Source organism: Trachypithecus francoisi, unplaced genomic scaffold, assembly GCF_009764315.1.
Source record: "Trachypithecus francoisi isolate TF-2019V2 unplaced genomic scaffold, Tfra_2.0 Lachesis_group19, whole genome shotgun sequence".
Classification (NCBI taxonomy): domain Eukaryota; kingdom Metazoa; phylum Chordata; class Mammalia; order Primates; family Cercopithecidae; genus Trachypithecus; species Trachypithecus francoisi.
This window is the reverse complement of record NW_022681464.1, coordinates 5,977,944-6,001,453: the sequence shown is the minus strand read 5'-3', so window position 1 is coordinate 6,001,453 and position 23,510 is coordinate 5,977,944. Positions and strand designations below refer to the sequence as shown.

The 23,510-nt window shown below is 48.2% G+C and overlaps 1 protein-coding gene across 2 annotated transcripts in view; it reads left to right on the top strand.

Annotated features, from left to right (window-relative positions):
- The first annotated feature begins 1,204 nt into the window (after positions 1 to 1,204).
- The window catches only part of LIPG (lipase G, endothelial type), a 28,582-nt gene continuing 6,276 nt past the window's right edge, over positions 1,205 to 23,510 (top strand). The window contains exons 1-8 of one of the 2 annotated variants that reach the window (XM_033177769.1): positions 1,205 to 2,149; positions 5,998 to 6,179; positions 8,127 to 8,306; positions 9,290 to 9,401; positions 15,264 to 15,485; positions 20,060 to 20,302; positions 21,006 to 21,126; positions 22,108 to 22,326. In XM_033177769.1, the coding sequence (XP_033033660.1) occupies positions 6,141 to 6,179; positions 8,127 to 8,306; positions 9,290 to 9,401; positions 15,264 to 15,485; positions 20,060 to 20,302; positions 21,006 to 21,126; positions 22,108 to 22,326 (1,136 nt within the window). In that variant the 5' untranslated portion in view covers positions 1,205 to 2,149; positions 5,998 to 6,140. Of the gene's footprint in view, positions 2,150 to 2,714; positions 3,094 to 5,997; positions 6,180 to 8,126; positions 8,307 to 9,289; positions 9,402 to 15,263; positions 15,486 to 20,059; positions 20,303 to 21,005; positions 21,127 to 22,107; positions 22,327 to 23,510 lie in introns of those variants that run through there. The other variant, XM_033177768.1, reaches the window with a different exon arrangement.

Sequence of the window (23,510 nt, the reverse complement as noted above, 5' to 3'; positions counted from 1 at the left end):
TCAAGCCTGGGCGACAGAGCGAGACTCTGCCTCAAAAAAAAAAAAAAAAAAAAAAATGGATGTTGATTTGTTGAACCTGCAAAACACAGTTTTTTTTTTTTCTTTCTTTCAATTTATTTATTTATTTGAGATGGAGTTTCACTCTTGTTGCCCAGGCTGGAGTGCAATGGCGTGATCTTGGCTCACCACAACCTCCGCCTCCCAGGTTCGCACGATTCTCCTGCCTCAGCCTCCCGAGTAGCTGGGATTATAGGGATGCGCCACCACGCCCGGCTAAGTTTTTTGTATTTTTAGTAGAGACGGGGTTTCTCCATGTTGGTCAGGCTAGTCTCGAACTTCTGACCTCAGGTGATCCGCCCACCTCGGCCTCCCAAAGTGTTGGGATTACAGGTGTGAGCCACCGCGCCCGGCCAGGTTTTTCTTTTTTTTCTAGGCAGGATAACTAACTTTGCAGGACTACCTTCCAACAATACCCTGCAAAATACCCTAGCTTCCGTGGGGGTATCTCACCTATGACAAAGGCTCTCAAGACACACCCTCCACATTATCCAGTTAATGTTCTAGGGACCCTGACTGTGAGCAACTCAGAACAGGGAAGGAGTTTTTTCTTCTGTTGTCCAGGCTGGAGTGTAGTGGTGTGATCATGGTACATTGCAGCCCTGAACTGCTGGGCTCAAGGACTCCTTCCACCTCAGCCTTCGAAGTATTAATAGCTTGCACCACAGGAGTACCATTTTGCCTGGCTAATTAAAAAATGTTTTTTGGTAGAGATGGGTGTCTATGTTGCCAGGGTTAGGGAAGAAGATTTTTGACTATAGCTTATCCGCTGCCTCAGCCACTAGACCGGGTTGCCAAGGGCTCACATTTAAAGGTCAGTTGGCCAAGTTGAACCTAGAGCAGAGAAGAGAGACCCGGTTGTCTTGAGACTTTCTTCAAATCTGCAGCCTGTCCCCATGACTCAGTTTTCCCATCTGTAAAATGGAGATAATCTATGTCTGTATAGACCTATGTCTGTATAGTTTGCTCATGAAGAGAGAGAGTGGAAACAACGTATCTAGGAGTGACATTTACCATCGCATACAGACCATTGAATTCCATACTCAAAAACTAAAGCCAGCCTGCGTCTTCTTAATGAATGATAGCACATTATTCATTCACCTTGTCCTCATGCTGGAACCTGGCGGTTTGAGAGGCAAGAAGGTTGTTAGAGCTCTGTCTGCTGGAGCTGCCTTTTAATCTTGTTGTAGGTGTCTTGAAAGTTCAGGTGGCAGGATAGCTGGCTTTGACTTGATTCGTGCTTGCAGGGAGTATCTGGTGAGTCACTTGTGCTTAGAAGCTGCAGGGACAAAGCTGGAGGGACAAAGCGTGCTCTGCTGGCAGCTGGAGTAACAAAAGTAACCAGGCGAGGTAGGAACAGGATCTGCTGGCACCGGCTCGGTTTCCTCACACAGGTCTCTCCAGCTGGAGCCCCGACAATAGGGAGGAAGGGGCGCGGGGCTGCTGCGGGGGTTTTCCCTCCGCAGGCAGGGGCAGGACCTGCTCCGAGTGACTGCAGAGTTACTCGCGGTCAAGGGTATCGCCTTGAAGAGCCGGCTCCTCCTGGCTGGAGCGAGGCTGGATGGCGGGGTGCAGCCTCTCAGCCTCTCGCACCCGCCCTGCGTCCGCAGTGGCTGTTGGCGCAGCCACCCCGCCGGTGTTCCGGGCTCAGTCCCCGCTCCCCAGCGCCAGACGCAGACTCTGGGCCAAGTTCTCCTTCCGCTCGCTGCTTTCTGCGCCAGGACCCGGATCAATAAAGGGAAGGAAAGCCGGGAGGAAATGATGGAGAACAGAGAGAAATGAGGTGCTTGATTTCGCTCACCAAGCAGTTAGTGCTCACCGGCAGACACCGGGCGCTGGTCACGCGTCTTAGACACCAAATCTCGGCTGGCTGGTCCCTTTGAGGAGGTCGCCTGGGGTTCCCGCAGCCCTCCACCCCACCGTAGGAGAGTGCCTGCCAAAGTGCTTTGCTACGTGAACTCTTGGTTTCCCAACATCCCTGAGCCGCGGATACGTTATCACCCACGTATTGCGGACGAGAGAACCTCCTGGGAGAAGCTGGCTGGCTCGCCTGGAGTTTTGCAGCTAGTGGCGGAGCCAGGATTCCGAGCAGGTACTGTGCGATCCTCCAGCGCCGGCCACAGCTCACAGCCCCTTAGCTCCGCCGCGTTATTGTGCGATCGCGCCTTCTGCACCTGTTGCGGCCCTCGCTAGGCGGGAGGGGAGGGATAAGAGGAGGACCAAGGGGATGAGCAGGTGGCTCTCCTTTGACGGACTCCCGGCGCGGAGCGCGGGTAGACCACTCCCAGAGTGTGGCTTTGCGCCTTGGAGAGGGTGCTCTCCTTCTCCAGGGATGGCGTCCCCAGCGGACGCAGGGTTTCGATGAAATGTCCGCCTCCGCCACTTGGGGTGGCAGGGGCGAGAGGAGGATCTGGAGGTCCGGGGGAGGGCAGTGGGAGAAAGCTGGGGCTGCTGGAGTCGCATCTGCCCGCTGAGCGGGCCGGGGAGGAAGCGGGGCCGAGCGTGCGGCGTCCATGCGCTGAGTGTGCAGCGCTTTCATTCAAACTTTCTCCAGTCTCGGTTCCGGCGTCAGCAAGGTGTGACCAATCAGAATCTAGAGACGGGAATAAATTATGCAAATCACCATCTGGCGATGGGTCAGATGACTCCCATACTTTAAAAAACTACCTCTATAGGAGCGTGACAGCAGCGAGCCCTTGCTTCCCGGCGGCTCAGGAAGAGGGCAGATCTGGTTCTGGTGCAGGCGGTTCACATTCGCTCCCTGCCACCGCCCGCGGCTCCGTGCCGCCAAGTTTTCATTTTCCACCTTCTCCGCGTCCACCCCCCAGCCCCTGGCCGAGAGAAGGATCTTACTGTCCCGGATTGCTGGAAACACCGAGAGGTGGTTTTTGTTTTTAAAACTCCTGTTTCTGGGGAGGGGGTGTGGCGGGGCAGGCAGGATGAGCAACTCCGTTCCTCTGCTCTGTTTCTGGAGCCTTTGCTGTTGCTTTGCTGCTGGGAGCCCCACACCTTTTGGTCCAGAGGGACTGCTGGAAGGTAACGTGCATTTATTTTTATTCCCCCCCAGCCACTTCTCTGTGTTGGGTCCCCTCTGTCTTGTTGATTCTTCAATCCCTCCTTGTTCCTATGAAATTCTTCCTTTCCCACTGCGCTGCCCATTTTCTCCTCCAATCCACCTTGGAGTCCACTTGTCTCTCTGCGTGTCTGATGGGAGTATCCCCGGCAAGTCATGCAAAAGGCAAAGGCTGGCAGGCTGCACTGGCTTTTGCCAGCCCTCTCACCCGCACCTCCTTCCCTCAGACGGTGCTGGTGCTGTCCAGCCAGCCGACCGGCCTGGCAGCAGCTCTGAAACCTTGTCCTCATGCTGGAACCTGGCGGTTTGAGAGGCAAGAAGGTTGTTAGAGCTCTGTCTGCTGGAGCTGCCTTTTAATCTTGTTGTAGGTGTCTTGAAAGTTCAGGTGGCAGGATAGCTGGCTTTGACTTGATTCGTGCTTGCAGGGAGTATCCGGTGAGTCACTTGTGCTTAGAAGCTGCAGGGCCTATTCCCCCAGGTTGCCAGCCTTTTCCTCTTCAACACTCTTGTGCTCCCCCGACTCTTCCTCTTCCCACTTTTCCTCCCTTTCCTCCTCCTGGCATTTAGCTTTTCTTCCTCTTGAGTTCTCTATGGCAGCCTTTTCCAGTGGCAGCTTGCCCTGGGGGAGCCAGAGTCAGTCAGCTCTGGGGGAGTCAGAGTCAGAGTCAGAGTCAGAGTGAGAACTAAGTCAGCTGAGTAAGCAGTGGAGGGCTGGGGAGCCCCTAAACTGAACCCCATCATCTCATTTTCTAGTCTGCTGAGGTTGTGCCAAATGGTCTGTGTCCACTTTTGTATGTGTGGGAGGGTTACTGTGAATGAATGGAAAGCCTTGCTTTACTCAACATGTTTCCAACTCTGGTGCTAACTAGAAGCATTGTCTGGGGGCAGGTCTCATCTCTGGCTCCTCACCTGTAAAATGCTAAAGTTCCTTTTAACTTCTGTGTTCTGGGCCTCTGAGTATGTGTGAGTCATTTCCTTCATTCCAAAAAGTATTTACTGCATACCTACTTAGTGTCAGACACTATTCTGGGAGCAGGGGAGAGAGCAATGGACAAAATAGATGGCAATCTCTGCCCTCGTGACACTTACATTTCAGTGGTGGGAAGACAGACAGTGCACTGATTAAAATACCAGTGGTGCTCAGTATTATGGAGAAAAATCAAGCAGAGGAGGAAGGTGGGGGATGCTGGTGGGGGAAGGGGGCACGATTTTATGATGTGTTCGGGGAAGGCCTTTCTGGAGAAGCTGACCATTGAGCAAAGAGCTAAAGGGGGTGAGAGAAGGAGCCATGAGGACATCTGGGTGAGGAACAATCAGAAAGTCCCAGAGGCTGAAGTGACCCAGGCCAAAAGTAGTAGGAATGCAGCTAGAGAACTTTGGGGTCAGAGCGGTCAGACGCTAAGAGGAAGAGTCTTTGTCCATATGTGGGTTTATCCGCAGATCTGTCTCAGGAAACCAGGAGCCTCCTTTTCTCCTAGATTTCCCCATCTGGCCTCTGGGTGAGTGGCTGTCTGGGTAGAAGGTGGGGAGTTGCTGAACTCATTATGTCTGTGGTTCAAATTTCTGCTGGATGGGGCTTTTGTTCATTACTTTCATGACAGTTAACCTGATTTCTGCTCATGTGCATTTAGCAGCATTTTCTGGAACCTTATCCCTCTTATATCTGCTGCATTCTTCCCCTTCTCCCTCTCCTTTCCCTCCACCCTCTCCACCACTGTATCTCTTTCCTTTTGGTATCTTTTTCCTTTTGCTTCTTAACTCTGAGATAAATTAACTCCAAGATGACCATTTGGCATCTTTCTCTGCTGGGTGATAGGAGAGTTTGATACTCTAACTTCCTAGCCAGTTATCCAGTGATGCATCCTAGGATGGCTGAAAGAACACTGGGTGGGGTCCATTTATGACTTTCTGAAACAGTGTCATGATGACAGCACCTACCTAGTGTTAAGCCACAGGGGCCATCAGTGACATGAGCTGCACTTTGGGAGCGGGGCCGTCTCCTAGGTGGCACTGTGCATGAGCAGTAAAGCTGGAAGGGGGGATTTTTGTTGTTTTTAGGAGTTTCTCCATGGATTTAGTCATTTACTTAACAAACCAGATGAATGCCTGGCACATACCACCATTAGAAAGGGCACTGAGGATGCCTGAGGTTCCCTAGATGGGAACACTAGGGGAAGCCTATTTTCCAGCAGGTCAACAGCCTCTTGCCTCCAATTCCAAAATCCACAATCTCTCAAAATTGGAAAATGCATTTGGTAACTTGTTTGGCAGCAAGACCTGGCCTTACCTGATCTGAACTTATTTGGCAGCAAAAAGCCTGAGCTAACAGGAGGCTACTGGTTATCTTTATGTTTGCCCTCAAATGTGAGTGGTTATGTATTTCTTTGCAGAAATTTTAGGGTGTTTGATCCAGGGGGAATAGCCCAGGCCCCACTGAAAGCATCATATAATATATGGTGTATGCTCCGTAATGCCTTTCTAAAATCTGAAAACTTCTAAATTCTGAAACTCACCTGGTTTCAAGCATTTCAGAAAAAGAATTGAGAACCTGTGATCTAAAAGTAGGAAGGAAGTAGAACATCTTTTGATAGGAAAGAAGAGGGAAAAGCCAGAGAGAGATCTATTTATTTCAGAGTGACAGTAATTAATACTAGTGACTAATTAATACTCTTTAAGTATAAATGAGATGTCCTTTTTTATAAAATCTTCACAGTTTTTCTGGGAGGTGAAAAGGAACATTCAGCAGATGTAAAAAGTGAAACCCAGATGGCTTAAGCAATTTGCTCACGATTGAACTAGAATCAGACTCCAGGTCTCTCACTCCCCAAGTCTGCTAGATGCACCCATGCTCTGTTCTGTCTCCCCAGATGAGCTCCACAAACCCAAAGCTATACAGACTGAGGTCAAACCCTCTGTGAGGTTTAACCTCCGCACCTCCAAGGACCCAGAGCATGAAGGATGCTACCTCTCCCTTGGTCACAGCCAGCCCTTAGAAGACTGCGGTTTTAACATGACAGCGAAAACCTTTTTCATTGTTCACGGATGGACGGTGAGCCCGGGGAGGGAGCTCTGTGGCTTTATGCAAGATTTGATTCCCTTTGTTTTGGTCAATTAGAAAGAATTCTGGTGTTTCCAGATTCCAAACCCTCTTCCCCCCTTTCCTTGTGGGCTGCTTGTATTTCAGACAGCTGTGAAGAATGTAACGGGCATTCACTAAGGGGCAATCTGGACTCCAGCAGGGTGGTATTAATGCTGGCATACAACGGGCTTTCAGAAAGTGGCTCTCCTGAGGGCAGCAGCCCAGCTCCACTGGCTCTTAAGGACCCCTCTAATTACACTTAATTACGCTGGTCAACCCTGCCTGGAGGGGGCTGTCCTGCCGTGAGAGCTGAGCTTCACTAAAGCAACTTGACTGGCTCCGAGAACCTATGAGTAGCCAGCTGGCCTGGATTGCTGGCTGCCCTTGGCATGATGCCCTCCTGTTTGCATAGAGATAGCCCCGTTTAAAGGCACTGGGGCTCTTTATGTGCCCTAGCTGAGCAATTCACATTGAAAAGCTCATGACAAACTTCAACAAAAAAGGGCTTTAGTGCTCAACTTCAGAAGCTTTTGACCAGCCAGGGATTTATTCATTCATATAATGACAGTCTGTAGGGAAATGGCACTATGAAGTGAGCAGATTTCTGCCTGGGCTAATTGGAAGGGGACAGTCCTCCTCTTAATGATGAGAAATTCGTATCTGTTACATGCTTTTGGGGTCTTTAAGTCTATCATCCACGGTTGAGGTCAGGGGCAGGAGAGGGCGGGTGCCTGCCTACCTAATTGAATGAAGAGATGATTAAGAGCCTAGCTGTGCTCATCACACAACCTACAATCAGAATCATATGTTTGAATCTTTTTAAGGCCCCCTGTCAAAATGCAAATACAAGCTGCCTGCGACTTACACATGGGTTGCATTCCAGAAAGTTCTTTTGTAATCTGTTTGGAACTTGGAACAGCAGTTTCCCATAGAAGCAAGATTGTAAATGGTGTTTGGGTTCCCAGGCTAGGCACAGAAAATCTATTTATTTGATAATGTGCTTGTGGATAGGTTTACAACTGGACCTAGTCGCCATTTATAACTTTGTTTCTGTGGGAAAATATGTTCTGAGTTGTAATTTGGGATTCCGGGGACAGATTTTCCCTACTCTGGGGTCAGGAAGGATGGCAGAGATGGGTTGTGGGAAGGGGTCATTTGTTAACTCTGCATTCACCTAGGAGACAGCATCTCCCTGCATCTCTAAGAGAGAAGCTAATTCTCCAGGACAACCCTCCCCACTGCCTTTGAAGGATGGACCAGGCCACTTGCCTGCCTGTAACAGGGACTCAGACCAGCCTTATGCCAGTATCACCCTTAACACATATCTCACAGTGGCCCCAACAGACAGTGGGCCAATAGCATAGGATATTCGCTAGGAAAGTTTTGATGGGAAATGCTGGGGATGTGAAGAGCAACGGAAGACAAACACCTGCATAGTGATTCTGCCTGTGCTGGTCCTGCTCATGTGCAAATGTCTGGTCCCTGAGCAGCCAATGTGCAGGTTCTAAAATTGTCTGGGGGCACTGGGCATGGTGACTCATGCCTGTAATCCCAGCACTCAGGAAGACCTAGGTGGGAGGATCGCTTGAGCCCAGGAGTTCAAGACCAGCCTGGGCAACATAGTGAGACCCTGTTGCTGCAAAAAGTTTAAGAATTACCCAGGCATGGTGGCGTGTGCCTGTAGCCCCAGTTACTCTGGAGGCTGAGGTGGGAGGAGGATGGCCTCAGCTTAGGAATTTGAGGCTCTCTTGAGCTGAGATGGTTGTCAGTGCACTCCAGCCTGGGCAACAGTGAGACCCCGAGTCAAAAAAAAAAAAAAAAAAGTCGGTTGGAGAGAGGGTCATATAGAACGGAATTTCGTATTTTTTAGGATTTCTGAAACCAAGAATAAAAAATAACTTCCACTTTTCTCTGCAGATGAGCGGTATCTTTGAAAACTGGCTGCATAAACTCGTGTCAGCCCTGCACACAAGAGAGAAAGATGCCAATGTAGTTGTGGTTGACTGGCTCCCCCTGGCCCACCAGCTTTACACGGATGCGGTCAATAACACCAGGGTGGTGGGACACAGCATTGCCAGGATGCTCGACTGGCTGCAGGTACTGGGGGATGACAGGGAGTCTCCTGTTGCCAGCAGGATCTCAAACCCTAATCTTCTTAAGAAATATAGGTCGTGCATCTGTTGTCATGAACTTCTGGAAAAAAATCTTTGAGATTAAAAGTTTTATTGAATTAAGTATTGCTTGGAATACTTGAAAGTTGGGACTTTTTGAGAGCCTTTTAATTATTGATAGATCTCTGGATTTTTCCTGATACTTAATTTGCTGAAAATTGGCCTTATGGGTTGTTCCTTCCTGTCTTAGAAACAGATACCCTTAGGCTGGTTGGGGATGGCCAGGAACCAGGCCAGGCTTGTGATCTGAAATTCCTACAAAGCCTGCTCTCGTCTCTGAAGCATGGCTGTGTTGAAGGTGGGGAGGGGGTTATTTCAAAGATGCAGCCTAATATCTCTTTTTTTAATCTCGGTTCACTGCAACCTCCACTTTCCGGGTTCAAGTGATTCTCCTGCCTCAGCCTCCCGAGTAGCTGGGACTACAGGCGCCTGCCACCACGCCTGGCTAATTTTTTGTATTTTTAGTAAAGACAGGATTTCACTGTGTTAGCCAGGATGGTCTCGATCTCCTGACCTCATGATCCGCCCGCCTAGGCTTCCCAAAGTGATGGGATTACAGGCATGAGCCACTGTTCCTGGCCTCTTCACCACCACACTCCCCTCTCTTAGAGACTGCCAGAAAGAACAGGAAACATGTAGGGAACAGCCACATATGCAGCCTCCAGTCATACCCTCCACCCTGCCCCCATGCTTGGCATTTTCAGTGCCACCGTGTCCTTTTGGCCTCCCCTAAACTGACTGTGACCCACACATGGGGCATCACCAGCAAAGCCAGTGGGGCCCTGGGGAGTCTCTGTGCCCACGGTCCCTGTGTCTCCTCCTACACCGTGATTGAGTTGTTGAATTGCTGGTGACTCTGGATCTCCGGACCCTGCTCTTCTGCTCACATACTTTGGTGACTTTCTGCAGGAGAAAGATGATTTTTCTCTCGGGAATGTCCACTTGATCGGCTACAGCCTTGGAGCGCATGTGGCTGGGTATGCTGGCAACTTCGTGAAAGGAACGGTGGGCCGAATCACAGGTGAGCTCTGCTTCCATCACCAATAGCCGGTGATGGCTGGGCTCCCTCAGCTCACTGAGCCAGAATGCTCCCAAATGAGGCAGCGGAGTGAATCACAGAGAGTTAACTCTAGAAGGAACCTGGAATGCATCTAATTCAAAACCTCCCAAATGTTCTTTTTTTTTTTTTTCAAATTGAACTCATACAGGTCCCCAACATATGAGACATGGAGAGAGAGGGGGGTGCTGTGGGTGAAGTGGGGTGGGGATATGGCAGGTTGTGTTAGCCTTGCCAGTGTGGGCTTTCCCCTTACCTGGAGGCATCTCAGAGTCTCAGAGCACCAGGGAACACAGTTTGAAAACCATGGGTCTGGTCCAACAGGTGAGGAAACAGATACAGAGAGGTGAGGCAACTTGCCCAGGGGCAAACAGCTAACAACTCAAGAGCAGAAGCTGGATGGAGTCCTGGCCCCAAAGCTTTTGGGTGTTCACTTCAGGTCTCCACCCAAAGACTCAGGGGAAAAGAATGAATAGTAGGTTTTAGTTTGAATTCTGCCTTTGATTTCTATCTTGTCTCACAATAGCCTCTTTCCCATGTTAAGGTAGCATATTTATGAATGATAGCTACCAATTTAGAACAGGTGGTTCAACTTTGTAATGAAAGGAACCTTTCTGATATTGGTCCCCAGGGGGTCAATAGAAAATTGAATTTTCCATGTTGAAAACTGCATCTTAGTGAGCTTTTAACATGAGAGTTTGGATTAAATCATTGAATGATTGTGAAAAGTGTCAAAGGTTTTCTTTCTCATTGATGGGCCCCTCAGGTATATACACAGAGCTTCCCCTATGCTACAATTAATGATAAATTTGTTGCCCTGAACTTCTATCATCCTTCCAGCATCATTTTATTTATATTTACCCCTAGTTTCCCCCTTACTCCCAAGACTCTAAGGGTGATCACCTAGAAGGAAAGATCTGAACAATTCCTTGTCCTGCAGCATTTTCATTTTAAAACAAAACTCAGGCTGAGTGTGGTGGCTCACACCTGTAATCCCAGCACTTTGGGAGGCCAAGGTGGGCGGATCACTTGAGGTCAGCAGTTTGAGACCAGCCTGGCCAACATGGTGAAACCCTGTGTCTACTAAAAATACAAAAATTAGCCAGGTGTGGTGGTGGGTGCCTGTAATCCCAGCTACTTGGGAGGCTTAGGCAGGAGAATCGCTTGAACCCAGGAGGTGGAGGTTGCAGTGAGCCGAGATTGTGCCACTGCATGCCAGCCTGGGTGACAGAGAAAGACTCCGTCTCAAAAAACAAAACAAAACTCAGGTAGAAGAGAGTCCTTAGCTAAATAACGATTTGGTAAAGGTAGAATTTCAGATTTCAGTGACAAGCTGATATGGTAGAATTTTAAAAAGAATATTTGTGAAGTTTTCCTGGCTCTCCTGTATCCTGTCCCTGGGCTTGAGTCTAGTTATGTGCGTGCATATACGAACACGCATGCACACAAATGCCTGTTGATCCAATGATTTGATTCATCCCAGCTTGAGAGCTTTATTTTTGATTTCCAAGACTGTGGGGCTTGAGCTGCCCAAAGTGGGCTATGCTTGTGTGACCACCCATGACTGCTTATTAACCCCTTGCTGGTGCAAAGCAGGTTGACCTGAAGCCCCTCGGGTTCCATTGTCTGAGCGCCTCTTCCTAGCCCCTGAATGAGAGGTGTGATGCTTCAGATCCAGGCGGCTGAGTTCAAATTTCAGCACACACCAGAGTCAGGCCCAGGATGTCAGTAACAGTGACAAACTACAGATCTTGCCTTTCTCTATTTCTAAATCTGAAATGAGATAGGGCTAGGGACGAAACTTTCCAGTTCTTTCCCCCTGCCTATTTGAGTGGCATCTGCTGGGGTGAGGGCTTTTCTCCTGAGGATGGCAGGGGAGCCAGGCAGAATGCTAACTAGTGCTCTGGGATGTTTGCATGGAGCATGATGCCCACATGCCCTGAGCATAGCCCCTTCCCTCTGGCCTTTTTCTGTAGAGCAGGGGCCTGGCCTCTGTCCAGTTGCCAAGCAGCATCCCTGACACATGCTATTGTGTATGTCTGTTGGGGGAGGCTATGTCCTCTTCTCTCCCCTTGGTAGACTTCTCATGGACCTGTGGACCAGGTGATCCCAGCTGGTAAGAAGACAGATTGAGGCTCGCATAGGGTCCTGCATCCAGTGATGCCACTATGCCAAGGCCACCAGGCAGTCCTTAGCCTGGGCCTTGCAAGGGAATATCTGAACCCCAATCTTGCTTGGACCAGAGGGTGTGGATGGGTGTTTGCTAGAGTTTTACTTTCTTAGGCTTCTGAGAGAAGCCTGTGATATACTAGGAAAGAAGTCATATATTTATAATTGAACCTGTGCCTTGTTCGCTACAATCAGGTAAGCAAGCAGATGAATTTATTGAAGAAATGCGTCCATGTGTGCAGGCTAGATGCTAGCTAATGTTAAATACCTCATGTGTGGCCGGGCGCGATGGCTCACGCCTGTAACCCCAGCAGTTTGGGAGGCTGAGTTGGGTGGATCACCTGAGGTCAGGAGTTCAAGACCAGCCTGGCCAACATGATGAAACCCCGTCTCTACTAAAAGTACAAAAATTAGCTGGGTATAGTGGTGGGTGCCTGTAATCCCAGCTACTCAGGAGGCCGAAGCAGGAGAATCGCTTGAACCCAGGAGGAGAAGGTTGCAGTGGGCCGAGATCGCGCCATTGCACTCCAGGCTGGGTGACAAGAGCGAGACTCCATCTCAAAAAAAAAAAAAAAAAAAGCAAAAATAAAAAACGAACAAAAAAAACCTCATGTATGACAGCTGCTTTATGCTATCTCTGAGCCACATAGCAACCCTGAACATTCTACAGAGGGGGAAACTGGGACTCAGTGAGTAAAGGGCCCAATATCCTGGGCCCTATAAGTAGCAGAGCTGGAACTCCAACCCATGCTGTCAGATTCCGGATCCCACGCACCTCACTGCTGCGCCATGCCGCCTTTCTTCTGCAGACAGAGATAAAGTGGCCAGGCATGGCGGTGCATGCCTGTAATCCTAGCTACTTGGGAGGCTGAGGTGGGAGGATCACCTGAGCCCAGGAGGTGGAGGTTGCAGTGAACTGAGTTTGGACCACTGCACTCCAGCCTGGGCAACAGAGTGAGACCCTGTCTTAAAAAGAAAAAGTAGCTGTTGAACTACAGCAGGCCCTGCCCTGCCAGGCCAGAATGCACAGCCCTGGAAGTTTTGCACGCATGCATGTGTGTGTGCTCCATTTGCTGGACAGGGCAACTTTGGAGGAGTCTATGACTGAATGGAAGAAGCAAGGGCTCTCTATCTCCTCTTTATTTAAGGAGGCAGTTCTCCTGGTCATTCATCCCTAGTTAAAAAAGTTAAATGTGCCACTGCGCCCCTGAATCTGTGGGCCACAGCTATGTGTCAGGGACAGTCAGAGCAGGGCAGGCAGGCTCTGGCTGGGTAGGTGAAGGCCCAGCCTTGCCTGCCAGCCAGCCTGTGAAACCCTGTCAGCTGCCCGCATTCCTCCAGTACAGCCTGGTTTCCATGGCACTGACCGTCTGGTGGGGACCTTTGTTCACACCGAGTAAAGAGCCTCTGTCTTGTATTGATTGCAAAGCAGAATGTTGCTCTCTCTTTCTCTTTCCTCCAGGGGACACAGTGAGAGGCAGGGAGAGGCTGCTGTGTCAGTACTGTGGTCCTTGTGGCCTCTGAAATGGGTAGTCGTCGGTTATTGTGGGAGGACACTGCTTTTGTGCCATCTTTCTTTTGAGTCTTGGGCTAGGGATGAACCCTCAAGCAGCCTGGGCTCCCTTTCTGTCTTGGTCGCACATAAAGTTATCTAAACTTGGCCGGACGCGGTGGCTCATACCTGTAATCCCAGCTACTCAAGAGGCTGAGGCAGGAGAATTGCTTGAACCCAGGAGGTGGAGGCTGCAGTGAGCCGAGATCACGCCACTGCACTCTAGCCTGGGTGATAGAGCAAGATTCCGTCTCAAAAAAAAAAAAAGTTATTTAAATTTGTGGAAACTGTTTAATGTTTCAGCCTCTGCCAGTTCTCATATGAGTAATGAGTTCTGCAAGTTGACCGTCTACTCCAGACAGTAGCTCTGCCTCTTGTTTATCCTGAAGCTACCGTCTCAAGTCTCCTGATAGGCTCCCTGGTTCTAATGTGCTGGGGTCTGGTGAAAACGGTTGTTACCCATGTCCTCCTTTCAGGACTCTCATTGGTCACATGTCCTCCCAGCCTTGGTGTTTCGAGGCCAGGGTTTCTCAGCCTAGGCAATATTGACATTTGGGGCCAGGTAAGGTTTTGGTGTGTGTGTGGGGGTGTGTGTGTGTGTTGGGGGTGGATTGACTTGTGTACTGTAGAATGTTTATCTGTATTCCTGGCCTGGCCCTGCTAGATGCTAGCAACTCTCTCTGTGAGAATGGGGGCAACAAAAAGGTCTCCAGGCATTGCCAGATGTCCCCTGGGGGGCAAAGCCACTTGTAGTGGTGAACCACTGTTCCAGCGGCCCTTCCTTTCTGGCACATTTCATCTCTTAACTTTCTCCAGGTCCTTCCTATGTGTCTGTGGGGCAAAGATCCGTTCTGGTTGGGTTAAATGTGGTTCCCATAATCACTTGGGCTTGGTAATAGTAGCTAATACTGATGGGAACTCAGTCTCTTAAGATCTCACTTGGACTGTATGAATTAAGGTATAAATTCAGGTTCTATTTTATAAATGATAGTGAAACACAGGGAAGTTTTTCAATATTTGGCCCACAGCATGCCTACTTTTAGGATCATCTGGGGAATGAATATCTATTTCTAGGCGCCATAATTCATATCTACCCACTAGAATCTCTAGGAGTTCAGGGACTTGTGAATCTGCATTTTATACTTTGCAAGTTCTTTTTTGGAATGATTTTATGTTAATGCAGTTTTCAAATCAAAAGATGGTGAAAAGTCTGTCTTACTGCTCTACTATCTGTCCATTTCCCTTACCCACCCTCTCCCCCAACGCACATGCATACAGGTAACTAGTTGCTTGTGTGTCCTTCCAGAATGTTTTGTAGCTGTGTGGTAGAATTTAAATTTAACAATCTCCCAGTTTCAAATATGAGAACCAGTGCTCTCAACTGTGCCGCTTGCCTGCTCAACACAAAATGTTTGGAGGCAGAAAGGTTTTCTCATTGTGGCTGCAAAATAGAGGAATTCTGGAGGCCTGATGTATGGATTCTCAGTGTGTCGGGTGTCCTGATGTATGGATTCTCAGTGTGTCGGGTGTCCTCTTCTCTCTCACCATTCCACCCCTGGGCCTGACTCATAACTAAAGGAAGGGGAAGAATAAATTCAGATACAAATAGCTCAGTTTGGGGAGACTGGATTCTCCTTCCAGAAGGATGTAGGCAGCTTAGTTATTCTGTAAAAATTCTGCTAAAATTAAGGACGTGAAAGGTGCTCAGTGGCAGGATGAATAGGACAAATGGCTTAGTTTTAGGCAGTCTGAGTTCTTTCTAGAACTGCTTCAGTTTTAACAGGAGCAGTTCCTTGGAGCTGTGTGGCAGCGTGAACCTTGTAGCTAGTTTACGGGGTTTGGCTGAGGTGTTGGGATACATGAAGGCTTCAGAAGAAAGTATAAATTCCATTAACAATAGGATTTAATTTCCTCAATGATGTCTTGGGGTCAATTGCATATGGAAATGGGTTTCTTACTTTCTTCCATGCTTTCCACGTCTTGATTCTCCCAGCTGGACTCAGAAGGCATCTTCTTCATTCTGCACACTCAGACTTAACTTGTAATCAGGACTCACTGACTTTGTGTACCTGACATAGCTGTTTTGGGGCCTTCTTCTGCTGCAGGTTTGGATCCTGCCGGGCCCATGTTTGAAGGGGCTGACATCCACAAGAGGCTCTCTCCTGACGATGCAGATTTTGTGGATGTCCTCCACACCTACACGCGTTCCTTCGGCTTGAGCATTGGTATTCAGATGCCTGTGGGCCACATTGACATCTACCCCAATGGGGGTGACTTCCAGCCAGGCTGTGGACTCAACGATGTCTTGGGATCAATTGCATATGGAAGTGAGTTTCCTGTTTTCTGCTTTGTGTTTGACTCAGTTTATCCCATCTCCTTCTAAATCAGCCCGAGCCTTTAGCGCTGCAGGCACTACGTGTTCACTATTCTCATCTCCTGCCAGAGGCCTCCAACACTGTGTTTAATGTTTCTCATTGTCCTCCAAGACTAACCGACCCAGTGGTTCCTACTCTGCTTTCCCATGCTTTAAGGTCACAGTTGTTATTGATTAATTTCTTTTCTTTCTTTTCTTTCTTGTTTTTGAGAGGGAGTTTTGCTCTTGTTGCCCAGTCTAGAGTGCAATGGTGCAGTCCTCGGCTCACCGCAACCTCCACCTCCCTGGTTCAAGCGATTCTGCTGCCTCAGCCTCCCAAGTAGCTGGGACTACAGGCGCACGCCACTACGCTTGGCTAATTTTGTATTTTTAGTAGAGATGGGTTTTCACCATGTTGGCCAGGCTGGTTTTAAACTCTTGACCTCAGGTGATCCACCTGCCTCAGCCTCCCTAAGTGTTGAGATTACAGCGTGAGCCACCGTGCCCGGCCGATTAATTTCTTTTTATGACAAAAAAGAATACACACGTTTGTTGAAAAAGAAATCAAGCATTATAGACTTGCATAAAGCAAAAGGACACTCCCACTCCCACCCCTACTTCCACTCTTCAGATGTAGCCAGTATAAATGCTTTTGTGTGTATCCTTCTAGTCTTTTTTCTTTGCAAATTAGTTGCATGCATATTTTCCCCCAAATCACATTGTTCTGCAACTTTATTTTAATTTTAACTTTTTTCAACTTTCTTTTTTTCCTGTAATAATATGTTATGGTTCATTCTTTTTCATTTCTTTTTTTTAAAAGACAGAATCTTGCTTTTTTTTTTTTTTTTTTTTTTTTTGAGACGGAGTTTCGCTCTTGTTGCCCAGGCTGGAGTTCAGTAGCACGATCTCAGCTCACTGCAACTTCTGCCTCCCAGATTCAGGCGATTCTCCTGTCTCAGCCCCAGTAGCTGGGATTACAGGCACCTACCACCATGCCCGGCTAATTTTTTGTATTTTTAGTAGAGACGGGGTTTCAGCATGTTAGCTAGGCTGGTCTCGAACTCCTGATCTCAGGTGATCCACCTGCCTTGGCCTCCCAAAGTGCTGGGATTACAGGTGTGGGCCACTGCACCCAGCCAGAATCTTGCTATGTTGCCCAAGTTGGAGTGCAGTGGCTATTCACAGCTTACTACAGCCTTGAACTCCTGGGCTCAAGCTATCCCCCTGCCTCAGCCTTCCAATAGCTGAGACTACAGACATGTGCTACTGCATCTTGCTATTATGGACATTCTTAAATATCAGAGCACACAGATTTACTAACATTATTTTTACAGGCTGTATAATATTCCATAGCATGGATACACTCTATTTTAATTTTTGGTAACATTTTAAAGAAGCAAAAGCATTTCATTTAAGTTTTTTCCATTCATTTAACATTTTTCTTCTTCTTCTCCTTCTTCCTCACTATGTTTCCCAGGCTGGAAACAAGCGATCCTCCTGCCTCAGCCTGAGATTACGGGTGCAAGCCACCACACCTGGCTCCAAAATTTATCTTCTGAATGCTTGAGCCTATTCTCAGCAGATTTGGGCTGAACTGAATTTGCTAAAACTGAGGTGTAGGGCAGTGACCAATTTTTGGGGGGTTTGTTACCCTTTTACTGCCTTGGATGCTGACAGCATTTCCTGTCTTGACCCCAGGCAGCTTTCTCCACTCTGATGCTCTGCCCTCCACATGTCCTGCTCTGTTGCTCAGTCTTCCCCTGTCCTAGTTTAATCCAAGTAGTTCTGCAGGGTTTGGAGGTCCATGCAAGGGGAATTTGCTCCCTCCTCAGAATATAGGATGATGGCTTTTCTTTCTTTTTCTTTTCTCTCTCTCTCTGTTTTTTTTTTTTTTTTTTTTTTTTTTTTTTTTGAGATGGAGTTTCACTCTTGTTGCCTAGGCTGGAGTGCAATGGTGTGATCTCTGCTCACTGCATCCTCCACTTCCCAGGTTCAAGTGATTCTCTGCCTCAGCCTCCCACGTAGCTGGGACTACAGGTGCCCACCACCATGCCGGCTAATTTTTTGTATTTTTAGTAGAGACGGGGTTTCAGCATGTTAGCTAGGCTGGTCTCGAACTCCTGATCTCAGGTGATCACCTGCCTTGGCCTCCCAAAGTGCTGGGATTACAGGTGTGGGCCACTGCACCCAGCCAGAATCTTGCTATGTTGCCCAAGTTGGAGTGCAGTGGCTATTCACAGCTTACTACAGCCTTGAACTCCTGGGCTCAAGCTATCCCCCTGCCTCAGCCTTCCAAATAGCTGAGACTACAGACATGTGCTACTGCATCTTGCTATTATGGACATTCTTAAATATCAGAGCACACAGATTTACTAACATTATTTTTACAGGCTGTATAATATTCCATAGCATGGATACACTCTATTTTAATTTTTGGTAACATTTTAAAGAAGCAAAAGCATTTCATTTAAGTTTTTTCCATTCATTTAACATTTTTCTTCTTCTTCTCCTTCTTCCTCACTATGTTTCCCAGGCTGGAAACAAGCGATCCTCCTGCCTCAGCCTGAGATTACGGGTGCAAGCCACCACACCTGGCTCCAAAATTTATCTTCTGAATGCTTGAGCCTATTCTCAGCAGATTTGGGCTGAACTGAATTTGCTAAAACTGAGGTGTAGGGCAGTGACCAATTTTTGGGGGGTTTGTTACCCTTTTACTGCCTTGGATGCTGACAGCATTTCCTGTCTTGACCCCAGGCAGCTTTCTCCACTCTGATGCTCTGCCCTCCACATGTCCTGCTCTGTTGCTCAGTCTTCCCCTGTCCTAGTTTAATCCAAGTAGTTCTGCAGGGTTTGGAGGTCCATGCAAGGGGAATTTGCTCCCTCCTCAGAATATAGGATGATGGCTTTTCTTTCTTTTTCTTTTCTCTCTCTCTCTGTTTTTTTTTTTTTTTTTTTTTTTTTTTTTTTTTTGAGATGGAGTTTCACTCTTGTTGCCTAGGCTGGAGTGCAATGGTGTGATCTCTGCTCACTGCATCCTCCACTTCCCAGGTTCAAGTGATTCTCTGCCTCAGCCTCCCACGTAGCTGGGACTACAGGTGCCCACCACCATGCCCGGCTAATTTTTTGTATTTTTAGTAGAGATGGGGTTTCTCCATTTTGGCCAGGCTGGTCTCGAACTCCTGTCCTCAGGTGATCCACCCACCTCAGCCTCCCTCACGATTACAGGTGTGAGCCACCACGCCCGGCTAGATGATAGCATCTCTTAAGGCTGCTAGTGCCATTGAGGCAGGGTTGGGGGTGGCTTTGCCAAATTTTTCATAAGATTCCAGAAATTATTTGGACCAGAAAATCCAAATTGTATGCCTAACTTTGTAATCAACTGTCTGTATGACCCTGAGCAGATTACCTTACCCCTATGGACCTTTGGGTCATAATCTTTAATTGAAGGCATTGAACTAGAATGGAGTTGGTCAACATCTTCTTAAAGCATCAGCTAGTACATGTTTTAGGCTTTGCAGGCCGTATTGCCTCTGTTCCAACTCCGTTGATGTAGCATGAAGGTAGCCACAATAATACATAAACAAATGAGGGTAACTATTCCAATAAAACTTTATTTACAAAAACAGGTAGCCAGCAGGCGTGGTGTGGTGCACCTGTAGTCCCACCTATTTGGGAGACTGAAGCAGGACGACTGCTTGGGCCCAGGTGAGGATCACTTGAGCCCAGGAGTTTCAGGCCAGCCCAGGCCACATAATGAGATACTGTCTATAAAACAAAAACAAAACAAAGCAAAAAAAAAAAAAAAAAGTAGCCAGCTTGCAAGTCATGTTTTGCTGAGCCCTGCATGAGATGTTTAGGATCTCATCCATTTGCAGCATTCTGTGGCTGTATAGCCCTATTAGGAGGTAGTGACTCCTGCTGCACAGCTCGTCTGCATCACTCTATTTAGCACTTATTATATGGGCTTTCTTGCTCTTTATTGCTTTGTGTGTATTCGTGCTGTCTTCCCACCAAGAGAGTGAACAGTTAGGCAGCAGGAATGGCCTTAAATTCTTCTACATCTTAATGGGAACCTAGCACCTTCCTGGACATTAATTAAGCATTACACAGGCCGGGTGCAGCGGCTCACATCTGTAATCCCGGCACTTTAGGAGGTGAAGATGGGAAGATTGCTTGAGCCCAGGAGTTCAAGACCAGCCTGGGCAATGTGGTGAAACCCCTTATCTACAAAAACTACAAAAATTAGCCAGGTGTGGTGGTCATGTGCCTGTAGTCGCAGATACTGGGGAGGCTGAGGTGAGAGATCCCCTGAACCTCGGAGGTTGAGGCTGCTGTGAGCAGTGAGTCATGATTATCCCACTGCACTCTAGCCTGGGCAACAGAGTGAGACCCTGTCTGAAAACAAACAAACAAGCAAAAGAATTACATGAAAATACTAACAGCGACAATGAACAGCTATCACTGATAAGGATTACAGTATTTATTGTTTGAGTGTCTAGTCATCGAGAAAAGCTCATCCTGCATGCTTTCTGTCTCTCCCACCCCCAGCAATCACAGAGGTGGTAAAATGTGAGCATGAGCGGGCTGTCCACCTCTTTGTTGACTCTCTGGTGAATCAAGACAAGCCGAGCTTTGCCTTCCAGTGCACTGACTCCAATCGCTTCAAGAAGGGGATCTGTCTGAGCTGCCGCAAGAACCGTTGTAATAGCATTGGCTACAATGCCAAGAAGATGAGGAACAAGAGGAACAGCAAAATGTATCTAAAAACCCGGGCAGGCATGCCTTTCAAAGGTAACCTTCAGTCCCTGAAGCATCCCTGAGGAAGGCCCTTATACCTCCTTCTTAATACCATGCTGCAGAGCAGGGCACGCTAGCCCAGGAGAAGTGGCCAGCACAATTCAATCAAATCATTGCAAATCAGATTACACTGTGCATGTCCTAGGAAAGGGAATCTTTACAAAATAAACAGTGGGGACCCCTTTTGTGATGTGGCTATCAGTCCATGATCACAATATCCGTATCTTGAATTTTTATCTTGCATTTAACTTTCAAAGCTGTTTCATGTTTGTTTTCTCATTTGATCATCACAAGAAACGTAAGGCAGATGAACAGTGAACCAAAATGACATGTTACGTTTTTATAATGCACTGTAAAATCACAAGGTGTTCTGGGTACTGTGGGTATTATTTTACTATGAGGAGGTTGAGGCTCAGAGAGGTTAATATCTTGGTCCTTAATCCAGGGGCACATAGTTAGAAAGTAGCTAAGTGAAAATTCTCAAAAGATCTAACCCCCAAGCACAGGGCTCCTTCTTCTAGACTGCAGTGGCCTCTTATGGCATTGGACAGAACAAGAGCAGATGGGGGCTGCAGGTTGGGCTCAACCAAAAGAACACCAGCCCTAAAATCTCTGTGCTGGGTGACTCAGTTTGGGTCGGGGTGTCCTGTGATGACAAGCAAGGGTTACAAGCATCTTTGTTTTGCTGTCTCTGCAGTTTACCATTATCAGATGAAAATCCATGTATTCAGTTACAAGAACATGGGAGAAATTGAGCCCACCTTTTATGTTACCCTTTATGGCACTGAGGCAGATTCCCAGACTCTGCCACTGGAAATGTAAGTCATCAGTTTCCCTTGCTGGGTTTGGGATAGAGAACAGATTGGTTTGAGATTGAGAGAGCACAAGGGAGCGTGTGAACAAGTGCAGCATGCAGGATAGTGGAGTCCGACTGCTTGGGGAGGAGCCAAGTGGTCTGGCTGGCCTCTGCAGTCCTCTCTCCTGCTGCACCTTCTCTACCAAGCTCTGACTCAGCGTTTCAGGGAGGGAAGTTCCTGGGATGAATCAGCATCATGAGAAGCTGCTAGATCAGTGGCTGTATCAACTGGGCAGAAACTGCTGTTTCATTCCAGGCAATGCCTGATGAGGCTTCAGGCAATCTGGAATTTCATAAACGTCATCCCTGGACCTTTCCTAATGATGTGGCTATGGGAGGGGTGCATAGCAATCTGTATTATTTGTTGAATATCCACCAGGGACAAAGCGTCGTGCCAAGTAATGTTGGGATTGTGATGAAACATCATCAAAGTAGCTCACTTTTCAGGGCTCAGGGTCTAGCTGGGAGACCAGGTTTGTACATGCACATGCATACTTACACACAGATGGGGCAAGCAGACGAAGCCAAGCCAAATGAGAGGGACAGACAGGAAGCAGCTAGGAGTTCGGGGGAGACAGATGCCTGTGGGCTGAGCAGAACAGCGCACTTGAGTGGGGATGTGACTTCTTTGTGTTTTCTTATTGTGTTCTTTCTTGGTTCTGTATTTTCAGGAAGTAGCATAAGTGGGGTGGAGGGGGTGCCCAGGAATGGTTTTGGTAAGAAGCTGGAGTGCTGTGGGCAGGGTTAGTTCGGCCTGTGTGGAGTACACCTCAGCTTCCATCTTGGTCCTGCTGGTGGGAGGTAGAGGGTTAGAGGTGGGGGAAGGACTCACACTGTCTCTCTCCTGTCTGTGTGGGGTTGTTACTGCCACTGTGTCACCCCACACAGTGTGGCAGTTTTCTAGCTGTCAGGGGAGTGAGATCAGCTTCTCTCCAACTTGTAGAGTGGAGCGGATCGAGCAGAATGCCACCAATACCTTCCTGGTCTACACCGAGGAGGACTTGGGAGACCTCTTGAAAATCCAGCTCACCTGGGAGGGGGCCTCTCAGTCTTGGTACAACCTGTGGAAGGAGCTTCGCAGCTACCTGTCTCAACCCCACAACCCCGGACGGGAGCTGAATATCAGGCGCATCCGGGTGAAGTCTGGGGAAACCCAGCGGAAGTAAGTGCCTCCTGCTCCTTCTTCTGCCTGGTGTAGGTGGGGAACAGAAGGCTGTGCCTCTGCCATTTCCTTTCCTTTGCTGCATCCACCCTCAATCCTTCCCTCCAGCATGCAGGTAAAACCTCAAACACCTTTGCAAGGACAAGTGACTTCCAGATCAAGCCTTCTATCAACTGTTACGCATCTCATGCCCTGAACATAGGCCCTCGGGGAGAAGGGTGGGCCAGTGGAGGCAGGAATTCAGCCCTGGCCCTGTTTGCCAGGCCTTGTGTTAGCCTGGAGGAGGGGGGCTTCTCTTGGACCGGGCTTTTTAGGAGTGCTGCCTTGTTGATCTGTTTACTGTGGGATCCATGCAGACAAAAGGCTTTGCTTGCTTCTGACCAGAGCAGACTGGAGTATCACGTCCAGGGAGCCCCCATGGATGAGATCTATGGGAGGAGCTGGTTTTCCCCAGCATCTGATTTTCAGAGCATCATTAACTCTCCTTTAGAGGTTCTAAGTCAAGGATGTGGGGCTGTGGTCCTAACTGCAAGTCACAGAGAATCCTCTGTGCCACACTAGCTGGCAGTTTCCCATTTCTTTTAACCCCAAGCCTAGCATAAAAGATCCAGACCTTTCTATCAGCTCCTAACACCGTGCCTTGACTCCCTGAGCAGCCTTCTTTCTAAACAGAAGCCAGGGAAGCCTGCGAGACCTTTGTCAAGAAGGGAGAGTTTCTTTAACCAAGTCCTTCAGCTGACCTCTAGAGAGGTCACTGCCAGCCTTGGCATGGGAGGAGGCAACTGCCCCCCTCTTTGTCCCTCCTCTGGCATTTTCTCCATTATAATTCTGGCCATGTCTGGTTTACATTCATCATCTGTGGCACAACTTGGCAGCAGAGGGAAGTGAAGTGGAAGCTTGGAGCTCTCAGCTGAATGATTCTAGTCTAGAAACCTGTGAACTGGGGGTGGTCTAGGCTGTGTATCTTTTTACTTCTCTTGGCCCTCGCAGGTGCAAACTATACCCATGGGTGTGACAGCAGGAAGATGATCACTTATAAATAACATATTTCAAATAAAATAAACACCTATTAAATCACCACTGAGACTTAAAAGTATAAATAGTTTTCCATATGGGTTTAGATATCAGATTTTTAAAAACTAAAGCATGATAGATACAGTTGAAGCCCCTGTGCCCTTCTCTGC